Source organism: Orycteropus afer, unplaced genomic scaffold, assembly GCF_000298275.1.
Source record: "Orycteropus afer afer isolate SDZICR_OR568_19922 unplaced genomic scaffold, OryAfe1.0 scaffold00083, whole genome shotgun sequence".
NCBI lineage: Eukaryota > Metazoa > Chordata > Mammalia > Tubulidentata > Orycteropodidae > Orycteropus > Orycteropus afer.
In genome coordinates this window covers 1703383-1717069 of record NW_006921670.1, presented here as the reverse complement: position 1 = coordinate 1717069, position 13687 = coordinate 1703383, and the positions used below count along the sequence as shown (strand labels likewise).

The following is a 13687-nucleotide window of genomic DNA, read 5'->3' as shown; positions in this document are numbered from 1 at the left end:
GGGAGAGGACGGGGCTGGGGAGGGGGGAGCCAGGGAGAGGGTGGAGTCAGGGAGAGGGTGGGGCTGGGGGAAGGGTGGAGTTCGGGAGAAGGCGGAGCCAGGGGTGAGGGCAGAGTCCAGGGCAGAAGCAGAGACAGAGATGGGGCTCAGCTCAGCCTGGAGCTGACTACTCCACCACCAGCTGCCCAAGGCAGTTCTGTCGCCTCACAACTGCCAGCCCTGGTCCTGGTTCAACACCTGGGACTTCCAGCAGAGTGAAAAGAAAACTGTAACTGTTAGAAACCCAGCAGAGCAGCGAAATTATGTGAAACCAGCAACATCAGTTGTGAAACAGCGTTCACTTTGGCAGCAAGAGGAAGGAAAGGCCCCGCCCCCAGAGTACCATCCAGAGGGCTGGGGGCTACCCATTCCTGGTTCTCAGTCAATTCAATTACTGGCTTTCAACCAACCATTTCTGTTGACTTTTTTTTAACCACTTGCACCACCAAGGAGTTCCTTTAAAGTATATTTAAAGAAAAAAAACTTCCATAGAGTTATTTCCGACTCACAGCACCCCTAGAGACAGAACAGAACTGCCCCCACAGAGCAGCGATCTTTATGGAAGCAGACTGCCACATCTTTCTCCTGCAGAGCGGCTGGTGGGTTCAAACCAATGACCTTTTGGTTAGCAGCTAAGCACTTAACCCTGGTAGTGCCTGGCACACTGTGGGTGCTGAATTCAGACTCCTTCCTGGGTACTAGTACAAGCCCCCTGCTCCCCCCCACCCCTGCTTCTCCCAGCCACTCACCGGAAGCAGTGCCGGTGGTACAACTTGCCGTCAACCAGGTACCGCTGCACCAGGTGTACGTGCTGCTGGCAGGCTGCACATGTGCTGCTGGGGGTCTGGTGGGTGCCCCGCTCTGACAGGCTGCTCGAGGAGAGCTCCTCACCCTACAGGACATGGGGTAGGCAGATCGGGTGGGTACGGTCACCAGTCATCCCAGCTCAGGAACACTACCCCCTCCTCTTTTCTCTAAAGACCACTGTCCCTCAAGTGTGTAGAAGCTTCCAGTGGTAGCGGATAGACTTTGCTCACTTTCAAAACGTTACATCCTATAAAATGGCCACCAATGGAATTAGTGAATACTGGCCCATAGCTTCTAGGGGAGACAACAGGTCACAACATTCTTGCTAACCAGTCAGTACATAACCTCATTTCACATGTGTTTCTGTTTAAACTAAAACCCATTGTCTTCGAGTTGATTCCAACTCACAGTGGCTGACAGGACAGAACAGAACCGCCCCACAGGGTTTCCTAGGCTGATCTTGATAAGAGCCGGCGGTCAGGTCTTTTCTCCCGCAGAGCAGCTGGTGCGTTCAAACCGGGGCCCTTTGGTTTACAGCCAAACCTTCAGCCATATGCTACAAGAGCATCTTTGTTTCTGTTGAAAGCCACTGTGTTGACTATATGTTGTGGCTTCATTAACACTGAACTCAGCCACCAGCACATAACCCATGCCTGAAGGAAGCTTATCTAACGCAAGTATTTCCTCCGTAAGGCATGGCACCAGCCACTTTGCCGTTAGGACCACCAGCCAGCACACTGGCCCTAGGCTTGCCAGCCATTTTAAACAGCAAAATCACCGACGAGGAGGAGGAAAATGTGAAAGCATGGCACTACTTGTTTCCAGGCCGAGAGCTGAGACAAGAAGGCAGAGAGCCAGCCGCCTTGCTCGGCCTCAGCTGGGAATACAAGCATCAGGGGCCTCAAACTTTTTGCCACTCCACTCACGCCCACGACTGACCACAAAAGCCCACAAGCACTGACTTTGGGGTTACTAAAAAACTCTGAGGGGTCCTAGTGGTGCAACTGTTAGGTGCTGGGCTGCTAACCCAAAGGTTAGTGGTTCAAACCCACCAGCAGCTCCGTGACAGAAAAGACATGGTGCTCTGCTCCCGTAAGGATTCCAGCCTAGGAAACCCCATGGGGAAGTTCTACTCTGTCTGATAGGGTGTCTGTGAGTCAGAATCAATTCCATGCCACCCAACAACAAATTTAGCAAGTGGGTAAATTCCCAAATAAGGAATCCACGGATAATGACGGTCAACTGTGTTTCATCTGAGTTCCAGGAGGGGGCAGAGGGTGGGAGATGGCCACGGTTTTGCAAAGAAGGAAACTGAGACCCTGAGAGGGGAAGAGACTGGCTCAAGGTCACTGAGGCAGGGCAGAAACGCACATAAATCCCAACATCTGGTTTCTGAAAGGCCCCTTCCCACACCTGAGAGTTGGTCCTCTCTGCCAGCTGACTCCTCTTAGATCTAACACCTCTGCCCTCTTCTCCAGCTGTGGAAGGCTTACACCATTTCTCTACTTCTAAGCATTGTGACCTCAAGCAAGAGGCTCATGTCTCTGGTCTATGTTTTTCCCACCAGCAAAAAAGGAGTTGTAAAACCCCTGTGGGTCTCAGCTCCACCCACCCAGAGCCTGGCTCTCCGCCTGCTCTGGAGCCCCTCTAGTAGAAGCAGATGGGAGCAGGTGGGAACAGCCCTTTGCAAACTGGAAACTGCTGTCTAGATGTGACCCTGCTGCCCAACCTCCCTCCCAGAGCCTCCATTTCCTCAGAATATCAGCGCCTATAACCAGACCTCCCAGGGCTGTTGAAAGGACTAAACATTGGGGGCATTCAAAGCTCTGCAAGGGGACTTAAGGACAGAACCTGTCTCATTATGACTCCAGACAACCCGTAAGGGCAAAGATGAGTTGTGTCTACGCTCTCTCCCCTTCCCAAGCCTGGTATCACCTGACCCCACCTAAACCCTGGAGAAAGAAATAGGGCTCCACAGAAATGGGTTGCCTGACCTGTGCACCCATACCTCCAGGGGCCCCTGAGCTCTGTATTCCCAAGCCCCATGGAGTCAGGACAGAACACGACCTCTGGACCCATCAGGACCTCCCTCTCATGGAGTCACCGTGATGACAGCTGTCTACTGACCCACCCTCCCCACCTCCACCCCACCCTCCACCCCCAACCCCTACCTGAGCCACGTCTCCTGGTTCCACTGGGGTGGCTGCTTCAGAAGGTGGGGAGGGGGGTGCCAAGACCTTTCTGGGTGGCGACACACCCGCTGCCGAGAGACGGGAAAGGGGCCCTGAGACAGGTGGGGGCCCTGCGGTGCCCTTCCCACCGTGGGGGACGATCTGGGCCACTGCACCGCCTTGGAGCAGACCACACAACAAAGTGAGACAAGAAAGGGCCGCCATCCCCCAGACCGGGGCCTCCCTGCGGCAGTAATTCTGACTGCACAGGGCCAACAGGAACACCAGGGGAACAGCACAGTCACAGGGCACCCGGCAGGTGGCAAAGCAAGTAGCTTCCTCCTGCCAGGGCGCGGGGGCCCAAAGAGAAGGAAAGGAGGTAAGGCACACAGTAGGAAATGTGCTGGGATTCTGGACGGACACCTGCTGCCCTGCCTCCCCTCAATGGGACAGGGATGGCCCCAAACCCAGCAAATATCACGGAGCACCTACTAGACTCAGTGACTAAAAGAAAATCCAAAAATTCAAAGGACTGTACATCAGCAAAAAAAAAAAAAAAAGGGGGGGGGGTCAATTTTACTGTACAATCATTTAAAAAAATTAAGTATAATCCCACTTCCTTACCATGGTCCAAACTAGCACTTGCCAAACTTCAGGTCACAAGCCATAAAATCAGTTTGGGGGATTGCAACCAGCACATTTGAAAAATGAAACAGGATGGAAACTATCTGTGTGTATCCCATGTGGTATGGGGAAGAACCGCTTCCTGAAACTTGTCTCAGTGACAGATGTGTGCACAGACTTGGCCAGTGCAGGGCTATCTATTTCTTCCCAGGAGTCACGGCCTGAAGTTCCAGAAGCCCAGCAGCCTAATCAAGTCCACACATAACCCTCCCCTCCCTGTCCTCATCCTCTTTACCCCACCATTTGCCCTGCAGCCCCTCTGCCAGACCAGACCCTTCCTCCCCAGACCTTCACCCACCTCCTTCCCTCTCCCAAGTCAAGGCTCAGCTCAAACACCGCCTCTTCAAAGAGCCTCCCTGAATGTAGCAACTTCCCCACTTCCCCCGATATTTTGTATTCCATTAGCTCCTTTTTTTTTTCTGCACTCATCTGTAATTCTATTTTTTTCTTCTCTCTCCCTCTCCCATCCATTAGAGTGCAAGCTCTATGAGGGTAGGGACTAAGTCTCTTTCCTCAGCCGTTTCCTCAGCACTTAGTGTAATGCCTGGCACATAGTAAAAAAAAAAAAACCAAACTCACTGCCATGGAGTCAGACTCGACTCATAGCAACCCCTCCTTGGGTTTCTGAGGCAGTATCACTATGGAAGTAGATTGCCCAATCTTCCTTCCGAGGAGTGGCTGGTGGGTTTGAACTGCCTGCCTCTGGTTAGCAGTCAAATGTTTTAAGCACTATGCCACCAGAGTTCCTAGGCACACGGGAGGGCCTCAATAAATATTTCTTATGTGAATGGATAAACACTAGGGGATGAGGCTACCTGGCTGTGAACCAGGCAGAGCTGTCTGCAGGGGAAGAGAGATGAACCAATAAAATCTTACAACCAGTCTCCTGGGTTCACCATGGGGCAGGAAGCACCAGGAGCAGATGGAGTATCAGGGCAGGCTCCATGGAGGAGGAAAATGTGAGGGGAAGATTAGAGATGAGCAAGAAAGAACAGGCCAAGGGATGAGAAGCGGAGCAGAAAATGATTTTGGGGGCAGAAGGGTCAGCGAGAAGAAAGGCTTAGCAGTGAAGGAATGTGATACAGTCAAAGAAGTGGAAGGATTCAGTTATGACTGCAGTTGCAGTGGGGTCAGTGGTGGCTCAGGTCTTCCATGAGGGAGACCTGGGTTCAATTCCCAGCCCATGCACCTATGCGCCACCCCCACCTGTCTGCCAGGGGAGGCCTGCCTGTTGCCATGACGCTGAACAGGTTTCAGCGAAGCTTCGAGACTAAGATGGTCTAAGAAGAGAAGCCTGGTGACCAACTTCTGGAAACCAGCCAATGAGAACCCTACGGATCACAAAGGTCTAGTCCACAGCCAATCATGGAACAGCAGGGGGCCGGGCAGCATTTCCTCCCACTGTGCGGGGCCTGGCCATGAGCTGAGGGCCAAGTCAATGGTAGCCACAGCAGGTGGGGCAGGGACTGGCTGGAGCCAAGCAGGGTGAGGCCAGCAGGGGCCACCAAGGCCCTGAGAAGTTCCAGTGAGAAGACGGACTTGATCCTGATGACACCTGCCCTCCCACCTTCTAGGGGCAGGTGTGCCTCTTCTGAGTCCCCAGAGCTGATGGGCTTCCTTCAATCACAGCCCAGTTCCCTGACAGGCTGTCAGCCCGATGTGTGCGGGGTCACTGGCACCCGCGGGGTCACTGGCACCCACGGGGCCTGGCACTAGCTCAATACTCAGCACAGGTAACTCAGACAGCTCAGGGCTCCAGAGTAGTATAAATAAATAAATAAATCCCACTGCCATTGATTCCAATTCACAGGGACCCTACAGGACAGAGTAGGACTGCCCCATAGGGTTTCCAAAGCTGTAACATTTACAGAAACAGACTACTGCATCTTTCTCCTGTGGAGTGGCTGGTGGGTTCCAACTGTCAACCTTTGGGTTAGCCGGTGAGTGAGTGCTTAACCCACTGTGCCATCAGGGCTCCTTTAAAGGTAACCAGGCCAGTGAAAAGTCAAGGCTGGTGAAATTCACCCTTGAGAATCCCTCTGCTCGCCCAGAAAGTACAGGCCAGGGCCAGGTGGGGGCCAGCCCTGCCTCCGGGGTTGGAACACAGCACTGTTTTCTTTGGTTGAGCGGCAGATGGAACTAAAATGGTTTGCATTTAGCAGGCAAGCTGCACCAGTAGCACAAACCGTACCTTTACAAGCTGGAATCCCTGCAGGGTGAGGGGGTGCCCTGCCCAGTGCTGCCCTCACCCGACCCTGGGACACCCAGTGAGGGCCAGGGATGGGCTCAGACACCACCCAGGGCCCTGAACCTGCGGCCCAGCAGCAAAGGCGAGGAGAGAGGGACCTGATCTTGGCCACAAGGAATCCTCAGGGCAAGAAGACGGAGCGTGATTCTAAGTAAGAGAGCGAAACTCCGCTGGCACAGGTAAGTAATCCTGGCCCGCCATAAGGCTCGACGTTCATACATTTCCGCCTTCATCCCTCACGTCCACCTTGTAAAAACATACCAAACCCACTGCCGTAGAGTCGTATTCGACTCACAGTGACCCCTCGTTGGGTTTCTGAGGCAATATCTCTATGGGAGCAGATTGCCCAACCTTCCTTCCGAGGAGTGGCTGGTGGGTTTGAACCGCCAGCCTTCTGTTTAGCAGTCAAATGCCTTAGGCACTACGCCACCAGAGCTCCTGTCCACCTTGTAAGACAGGTGTAATGCTTACCCCCGTCACAGGGAAATGAGGCAGAGGGGTTGAATAACTGGCCCATGATCCCCCAAAACAGCAAACAGTAGAGACAAAACAGCAAACAGCAGAGACAAAACAGCCTGTGTTCCTAACCCCAACCCCAGACTTCTCTCGGGGCTCCAGAAATTATTTTTTTAATTTCTACTAAAATGCGTATAATCCTATTTATTCACTTATATTAACTCCTAGTATTATCTTGAGAGAGGTGTAGTAGATGATTGTAAATTGGAATGCTTTTTGTCTATGTTTTAAATTTTCTACAGTAAGCATGTTTTAAGGAGTGCTGCTGGCGTAGTGGGTAAAACATCTGACTGCTAACCAGGTCAGCAGTTCAAACTCACCAGCTGCTCCAAGGGAGGAAGATGAGGCAATCTGCTTCCATAAAGATTTGTAGCCTTGCTCAGGACCATGGTCACAGGGGACATCAAGCTCAATTGGCATAACATCCTATACAGAAAAACTGTTCCACATCCTACTTTGGTGAGCAGCAACTGGAGTCTTAAAAGCTTACAAGCAGCCATCTAGATAAAATGGTGGGTCTCTCCTCACTCAGAGCAAAGAAGAATGAAGAAAACCAAAGACACATGGAAACAATTAGTCCATGCATGGACTAATTGCACGGTAAACCATGCAATCCTCAGCCTATATGATTATGAGACCAGAAGAACGAGATGGTGCCCGGCTACTTGGAAGGGAGTCTGGGCTTCTTGACCCTGCCTGGGTCTCTGCTGCCTGTAGGTTCAGAGGGAGGTAACTGCTGTCAACCATGTGGAGGGGATCTGTGTAGGAGATCCTGGATAGAGGGGAGAACAATGTGGAACAAAACTCAAAAATCATAAAAAAAAAAAAGGCCAGCGTTACTGGTCCGATAGAGCCTGGTGAGACCCCTGAGTCTATGACCCCTAGTTAACCTTCAGGTCTGGAATTGAACTCTCTCCTGTGGCTTCCAGCCAAACAACAGGCAGGCACATGGGGTGAACATTGACATAACATAGTACACTCCTTGGAGTGATCATTGTGGGCAATAGAAGAACAGCGTTAGCACAGGAAGACAGCTGGGGGCGGGGAGGCCATGCGAGGGAAGTAAGCAGGGAAGAGGTGACCATGCAAAGAGGGCTGCTGCACTGTGGGAAATTACAGTCAATGTCCTGAGGCAACATGTGTATGGACTGCTGTATGGAAAATGAATTTGTTCTGTAAACTTCTACCCAAACCACAAGAAAAATTAAAAAAAAAAGAAAAGGATTTACAGCCTTGGAAACCCAATGGGTGTTGCTATGAGTCAGAATCAACTCAATGGCAGTAGGTTTGGTCGTTTTTCTTTTTTAAGCATGCCTGACTCTAAGTGAGAGAAGAAAAAAACAACCTGATTTCATAAACACTTTTTTTAAGAGATGCACTGGGGTTGAGAGCAGTCAGGAAGTAGGGTTGACAAGGGGCAGGGCAGAAACAAGGCTCCTACCTCCCTCTGAACCTACGGGCAGCAGAGACCCAGGCAGGGTCAGGATACCCGGATTCCCTTCCAAGCTATTCAGTTTTTCTGCTGTGTGACCTGGGGCTTCTTGCCTCCCCTCTCTGAGCCATTTCCTTCTGCAGAACAGGAGGCCCAGCTGCTCCCAGGAGAGGTCCCCCCTGCATCTGTTAGCTCCAGGCTGGAGGGGTCAGCAGAGTTGGCTGCCCTGTGACCTGACTCAGGGCCAAGAGGCGACCCAGTAGCCCCACTCATGTCCCTCAGCCTCACAGTTCTCAGACTTGAAGGTCAAGTCTGGGGAAGACAGCCCCACAGGGCCACTTCCTTGTTAGAGGAAAAACCCAGGGAAGTATCTGCAAACAGGAAGTGAGGGTGGGTGCTGGTCACAGACAGCAGGTGAACTCAACTGTTTATCGCCTTTGACATTAACTTGTTCATTTATTGGTTTATGTGGTTTTTTTGGTTGATTATTGAAGTGATAATATTCATAACAAAACCTATGTCAACTCCCCAGCTTCTACACGAACAATTCAGTGACATGGATGACACTCTTCAGCTTCTGCAACTTTTCTCACCCGCCTTTTCCAAATCACTCTCTCACCTTTAACACAACCTCGGCATGGCGACCGTGTTTATTGCCTGCTGCCCCTGGAAACTGGGCTCTAGCACAGTACTCTGCACAGGGTGGGCAATCAGTAAATACACGAAGGAGTGAATCAGCAAGTAAATGAATGAATCATGTGCTGCCTCCCCAGCTGTCTGTCTACAGCTCAGAAAAACAACAGTCTACCTCCCAGCTGCACCCCTGGGCCCCCTGCCCTGCAGGACTGGCTCCCACTCACCTTGGCCAGGGCTGGAGAAGTGGTTGTAATACTGTGACACATAGGTCATGATGCTGAGGCAGTCGGGGACACTCATGGAGACCATGTCATTCGGGTCCAGGAGAGCGGGGATCCCCAGCTCCTTCTCAGCAACCTCGAAGGCCTGGGGTGGGGACAGGGGAGCAGGAAGAGGAGGAGGCAGTGTGAGTGTGCACACTCAGGGGATGAGGGGGACCAGGGGCAGGGGTCTAGTCTGGCCCGAACCCCGTATGATGGCTTGGGGAGGAGGACAGCCTGGGGCTCACAGTGTGGGGAGAGGAGCAGCTGGGGCCTGCCGGCAAGGGGAGCAGCTAGGGGTGCTGGGCCCAGGAGCCCCTGCCTCAGTTCCCGCCCTGAAAGACCCCTGCCCTCCTGCGTGCACGTGCACGCACACGTGCACGCACACACACACACACACCTGGGTCCAGGAGCCCTGCCTCAGTTCCCGCCCTGCAACACCCCTGCTCTCCTATGCACACGAACGCACACCACACCCTCTAAGGCTTCTATCTGTCAGGGGACTCACCAAACGGTTATTCTCAAAAACATTGTCCTTGGAAAGTGAATCGAAGTCTCTGCAAGAGGCAAAGGAGAGGAGGATGAGTCAGAACAAGGCCCGGTGAGCAGGGGGCCGGGGCGGGGCTGGGGAGTCAGGAAGGAGCCCCAGCAGAAGTGGCTTCAACCTGGCCAGCAGCAGCCTCACCAAGGGGAGGGGTCTGTGGGAACCAAGGCGACAAGCCCTGGCTTGAGGAGCTGGGGAGCAGGAGCAGGGGCTACCTGCTGAATCAGGAGATGAGCTCACTGCCCCTGGAGGCAATCAAGCCGAGGGGGCGGAGCTCAAGCCTGAACTTTCCCATTTCAGCTTCTCCAAGATTCTGGCCACCTTTCTCCTGGACTCTGGGTCAGTGGAACAGGCCACAACCAGTTACTGTAATAAGAGAGGCTGCTGCTGCAGACCTCATATAGGGCCTGCCGAGTTCCTCTCCCCACCCCTTCCCTTTTCACAGCAAGGATTCACCCCATTTTACAAATGAGGGCACTGAGGCCTGGAGAGGGGCGGCCACCCAGCCTGGGAACCAACATCTCTGGCCCTTCCACTACAGGTCGCAGTCCTGACAGTGCCACAACTTGCCAAGCTCCCAACAGAGCCCGGACAGGAGATGACTATTTCTTTGAATGCCGCCAGGAATAGAAGAACAAGTTTGAACCAGACTGTAAATGGGGCAGACTCCAGCGCTATCGGCACTCATCAGCTGGCCTGCCCCATTGGTGACGTCTTCCCTTGCGGGAGCAGGAAGGGATTCCTGCTTTCTAAGCTGGGACAGGTGAGAGGCGGCAGGGGCTGGAAAGGGGGCGTCCCCTGGGGATGGGACAGCTGGCAGGCCTGTGGCTGGCTTTTTTTTTATCCCCTTCCTCCCCCTCCTCTGCTGGAGTGGCTGACACCAGCAGAGGCAGGCCAGTCTCCCTCCCAGAAGCCTCCTTGGATACCCGGGTGCAGCCTGGCCTTCTAAGGCTAAAATTGCAACCTCAACTCCCCAGGGTGGGTGGGCCCAGAGTAGGAGTGGCCAGCTCTCCAATCCCTGGGTCCTAGCCCTGCAGTTCTGGCGGGTGTGCTCCTGGGCGGGTCAGGCCCTCATTTTCCCATCTGTGAACTAGGGAAGGCACCAGTCCCCACGCCCAGACTGGTGGTGACTGACAGAGTGGAGGCCTCACAGATAATGGAGTCCAGTGCCTCACAGCTGGATGGACTGGAGAGATGGGAGAAGAGAGGTCTCTGTGTGAGAGTCAGTCCCCTTTCTGTGACACCTGGCCAAGCCCCTCCCTTCTCCCCCAACTGCCTCACTAACTCCCCACTGCGTAGCTGAGGCGTGAACTATGCCAAGGCTGGCCTTGGCCTCCAACAGCAAAGAGAGCCTAGACCCTTGACTGCAGCCACCCCAATTCCCTAGCATCTCCTGGCTGGATTTCTGTTTCACCTTCAACCTTGCCTCTTACCTCTAGTCCCCCACAACTGTCCTGGAGAAGGAAGGATTGCAGAAGGAGGTGCCGTTTAAGGACCCAGAATGCAGACTCAGGGCCAGGTTGACTGGAGGATGCAAAATGAAACCCACAAGCTCCCTAAAAGGGAGCTGAAAGAGCATACGGAGCCCCTGGGGTGTGCGAATGGTTAACACACGCAGCTGCTAACTGAAAGGTTGGCGGTTCGAATCTGTCCAGAGATGCCTCGAAGAAAGGCCTAGCCATCTCCACCTGCAGCAGCGCCGGCAGCTCCACACCTCACACCTCATCAACACTCCTCAGGTGGTCCCTCTGCCCAGGATGTCCTTCCCCGGCCCCTCCCCTGGCCACTGCCATATCCTGGAAGACTCTGTTCTCCCCTAGATGTCTTCCCAGCCTGGCCCTGTGATACAGCAGTTGGCACTTGGGATTATCATCACTGTTCAAACATTTGCTTCCTCCCATCAATGGTGCGGGCTTTCTGTCTGTTTGTTATGTCAGTGGGTGTCTTCATTACCAGGCACAGTGTCCAGCACAAAGAAGTAATTCACTAAATAGTTGCTAAATAAATCACACACTGTCACCACTCCCTCTACTGCCTAATACTACTACTTAACAATAACTAATGTTCATGGAATGTTTATCATCCCGTTTAATCCTCACAACAACTCTAGGAGGTAGGTCTTATGATCAACCCCACTTTACAGACGAGGAAACTGAGGCCTGGAGAGACCCAATGATTTACTCAAGGTCACACACCTGGGACATGGAGGGGCTGAACACCAACCAGACAGCTTGAGCGACGATGCTAACAGGTTCAGGTACACCAAAGCAAATCCCCCTGAGCCCTCTGCTCCAAGCCAATGGATCCAATCCCGGCACCCTCCTTCTCCATCCTCCAGGCCCCTTCCAGAGCTCTGAGTCCTCACACACCCCGGTGCTCCCTCCTGGCAGTGCTGTCATCACATACCTCCATCGCCCCTACTAGGATGTCAGACTCCACCTCACCTAGTTCACTTCTGTATCCACACCCCCGAAACCTTTTGCTCAGGGCCCAGCCCAGCGAGTCACAGCACCCATAGGTCTTGTACTGCATGGGGTAGAATAAGCCAACCGTGGCACCATCAAATCCCGAGGCAAGACCTTCCTTCCTTCCCTCGTTCCTCGATGCCCTCTCCTGTGTCTTTGGGAGCAGGTCTGGAGGTAGGGTAGCCACAGACACAGCTTCCAGGCCCTGCCAGGCTCCAGAAGCCCTGGGAGGGGCATTCCTGGCAGAGGGGTGTCAGCAAGGGAGGCAAGGACCAAGACTCTTGCTCCAACTTGCAGATGAGCGCCTAAGGCCAGACGAAGGGCGGACACCAACAGTCACTCAGTTTTATGAATAAATGAATGAATGAAGAGGTTCGGTGAAGCTGGAGACAGAAGCCCCAAGCCAACTGCTCTGTCGTTGCTAGGTGCCGTCGAGTTAGCTCTGAATCACAGCGACCCTTGTACCACAGAACAACCCACTGCCCGGTCCGGCACCGTCCTCACAATCCTTGCTATAATTGCTCTAGACCCTGAATAAATTTTCTCTGGAGAACCTCCGTGGGCACCTCTGGAAGGAAGGGACTATATTTCACAGCTGGTTGGGGCTGTTCTAAGGCCACTCAGCCCCACTCCTCTTCCTTGACGCTTGGCTGTCCTGCATCCATTGAGGAGGACTGTGAACACACTCCCGGGGAGTCAGGCAGAGGCACAGCCACAGCAAACAGCACCCAGCGTAAGCACTGAAATTGCATCCCGGTCCAAACATCTGACACTCATCCTTCAGAGAACTTTACCATTCTATCAGCTCCAAAATACAAGTCAAGCTCGTTCATCTTTTACTTGACACACCTTGGCACTACACGAAAGTTACAACCACGCCTTCCTTGGTTATGCTGCTAAAAATTGGCCTATGATGAGCTCAGTATCATTTTTTTCCAGCTTCTTCTTTTTCTACCCTCAGCAGAGCGAGGCCACATGGTCTGCCTTGACCCAGGGAGGCTCTCAAACAGGAAAGTATTAGTTTTAACTTGCTGAACCATCTCTCAGTTGGCCATGGAAAAACTGCTATGGTTAACAGAAACTGCTCAGTGGCGCCCCCTTCAAGTGACGTCCAGGTCAGGCGCCAAACCTGTCATACCCTAAATGCCTCTGGAGGCAGGTCTGGGTCCTGATTTGAGGGAGGGGTGCACATTCATTCATTCAGCAATGTTAAACCTAGGGTCTCTGGGCCACGCACTGTGCTACCGTCCTACAGACAACGATCCCACTGGGGAACAGGAGAAGTGAGGGTTCACTGTATCCACAGAGCAAAGGGGTCCCCACCGAGTGAACAGGCCTCCATGCCTCATGGGGAGGGGCTGGCAGACCTGGGGGGAGCCCTAGTGTCCCTGTTTCAGAGGAAGCTGACAAAGAAGGTCAAGGCCTTGGGGGCTGTTTCTCAGGCAGAAATCAGTGCCTTGTAGGCGGGCTCCGTTCCCCTAGGCTGAAACCACCAGCTTGGGAGTGGGTTCAATGTCTCAGCAGTTGGGGGTCAGAGGCTTAGTAGGGCGACGAGGGTGCCACGGGTTGGGGGGTGGTCTCAGCGACCCGCAGGGCGTTTCGCGTCGGTCGGGAGGGTCGGCGTCGCTGTCCCGGGGGGTGGTGCCTGTCACCGCCCGGGCGCCGCGTCACTGAGGGGGGCGGGGGTCCCCAGCAGCCGCCCGCGGCGCCCGCCCGGCCCGCCCGCCCTCCTCGGGCACTCACAGCAGGTCGGGCCGGTGCCGGTGCAGGATGGCGCAGAAAGCCAGGCCGTCCCGGAAGGAGCTGCTCAAGTCGCGGATGTCCACGCCGCGGTAGCCCTCGCACTGGCGGCGGCACCAGGCCAGCAGCGCGCCCCGCGGCCCCG

General features: G+C 53.9%; 1 protein-coding gene across 1 annotated transcript in view; it reads right to left on the bottom strand.

Annotated features, from left to right (window-relative positions):
• MICALL1 (MICAL like 1) overlaps positions 1 to 13685 on the bottom strand; it is a gene marked incomplete at its 5' end in the record, with an annotated part of 25971 nt that extends 12286 nt beyond the window's left edge. The window contains 6 exons of the mRNA XM_007941752.1: positions 209 to 272; positions 789 to 931; positions 3018 to 3106; positions 8758 to 8899; positions 9302 to 9350; positions 13546 to 13685. Coding sequence (XP_007939943.1) covers positions 209 to 272; positions 789 to 931; positions 3018 to 3106; positions 8758 to 8899; positions 9302 to 9350; positions 13546 to 13685 — 627 coding nt within the window. The remainder of the gene's footprint in view (positions 1 to 208; positions 273 to 788; positions 932 to 3017; positions 3107 to 8757; positions 8900 to 9301; positions 9351 to 13545) is intronic.
• Positions 13686 to 13687: the final 2 nt, after the last annotated feature.